Genomic DNA, 336 nt, shown 5'->3' with positions numbered 1-336 from the left:
TGATGATGGTGATGATGATGGCTGTGCTTTGCCCAGGAAGGCCCGATGCTTACACTGTCAATAGAAGAAGATGCTCGACTTGGCCGGGGGAGCAGAAGACGACCCGCGGCAATAGAAGATGAAGACGAAGACCCACTGTGATGAAGACTAGAGGAAGGCGTACTAACAGATAGACCTCGATGATGGTGATGAGGGTTATGATGATGGTAAGAAGAGGAAGAAGGATGATGATGGTGACCAACCCGGCCTCCTCCTCCTCCTGCAGTTGGCTGGCTCGGTCCACCTCCCCAGAGAGATACATGAGCACTTGTGTGATGATGGCTGTGGTGTAGATGA

The 336-nt window shown here is 52.1% G+C and overlaps 1 protein-coding gene across 1 annotated transcript; it reads right to left on the bottom strand.

Moving 5' to 3' along the window:
• CSUI_011560 (uncharacterized protein) lies at positions 1-336 on the bottom strand (the record flags this gene model as incomplete). Its single annotated transcript, XM_068071658.1, has 1 exon — positions 1-336. A coding segment is annotated over one exon (336 nt), but the record flags the coding sequence as incomplete, so codon positions are not given.

Source organism: Cystoisospora suis (assembly GCF_002600585.1).
Source record: "Cystoisospora suis strain Wien I chromosome Unknown contig_13751, whole genome shotgun sequence".
In the NCBI taxonomy this organism is placed as follows: Eukaryota; Apicomplexa; class Conoidasida; order Eucoccidiorida; family Sarcocystidae; genus Cystoisospora; species Cystoisospora suis.
This window is presented reverse-complemented; position numbering and strand designations above follow the sequence as displayed.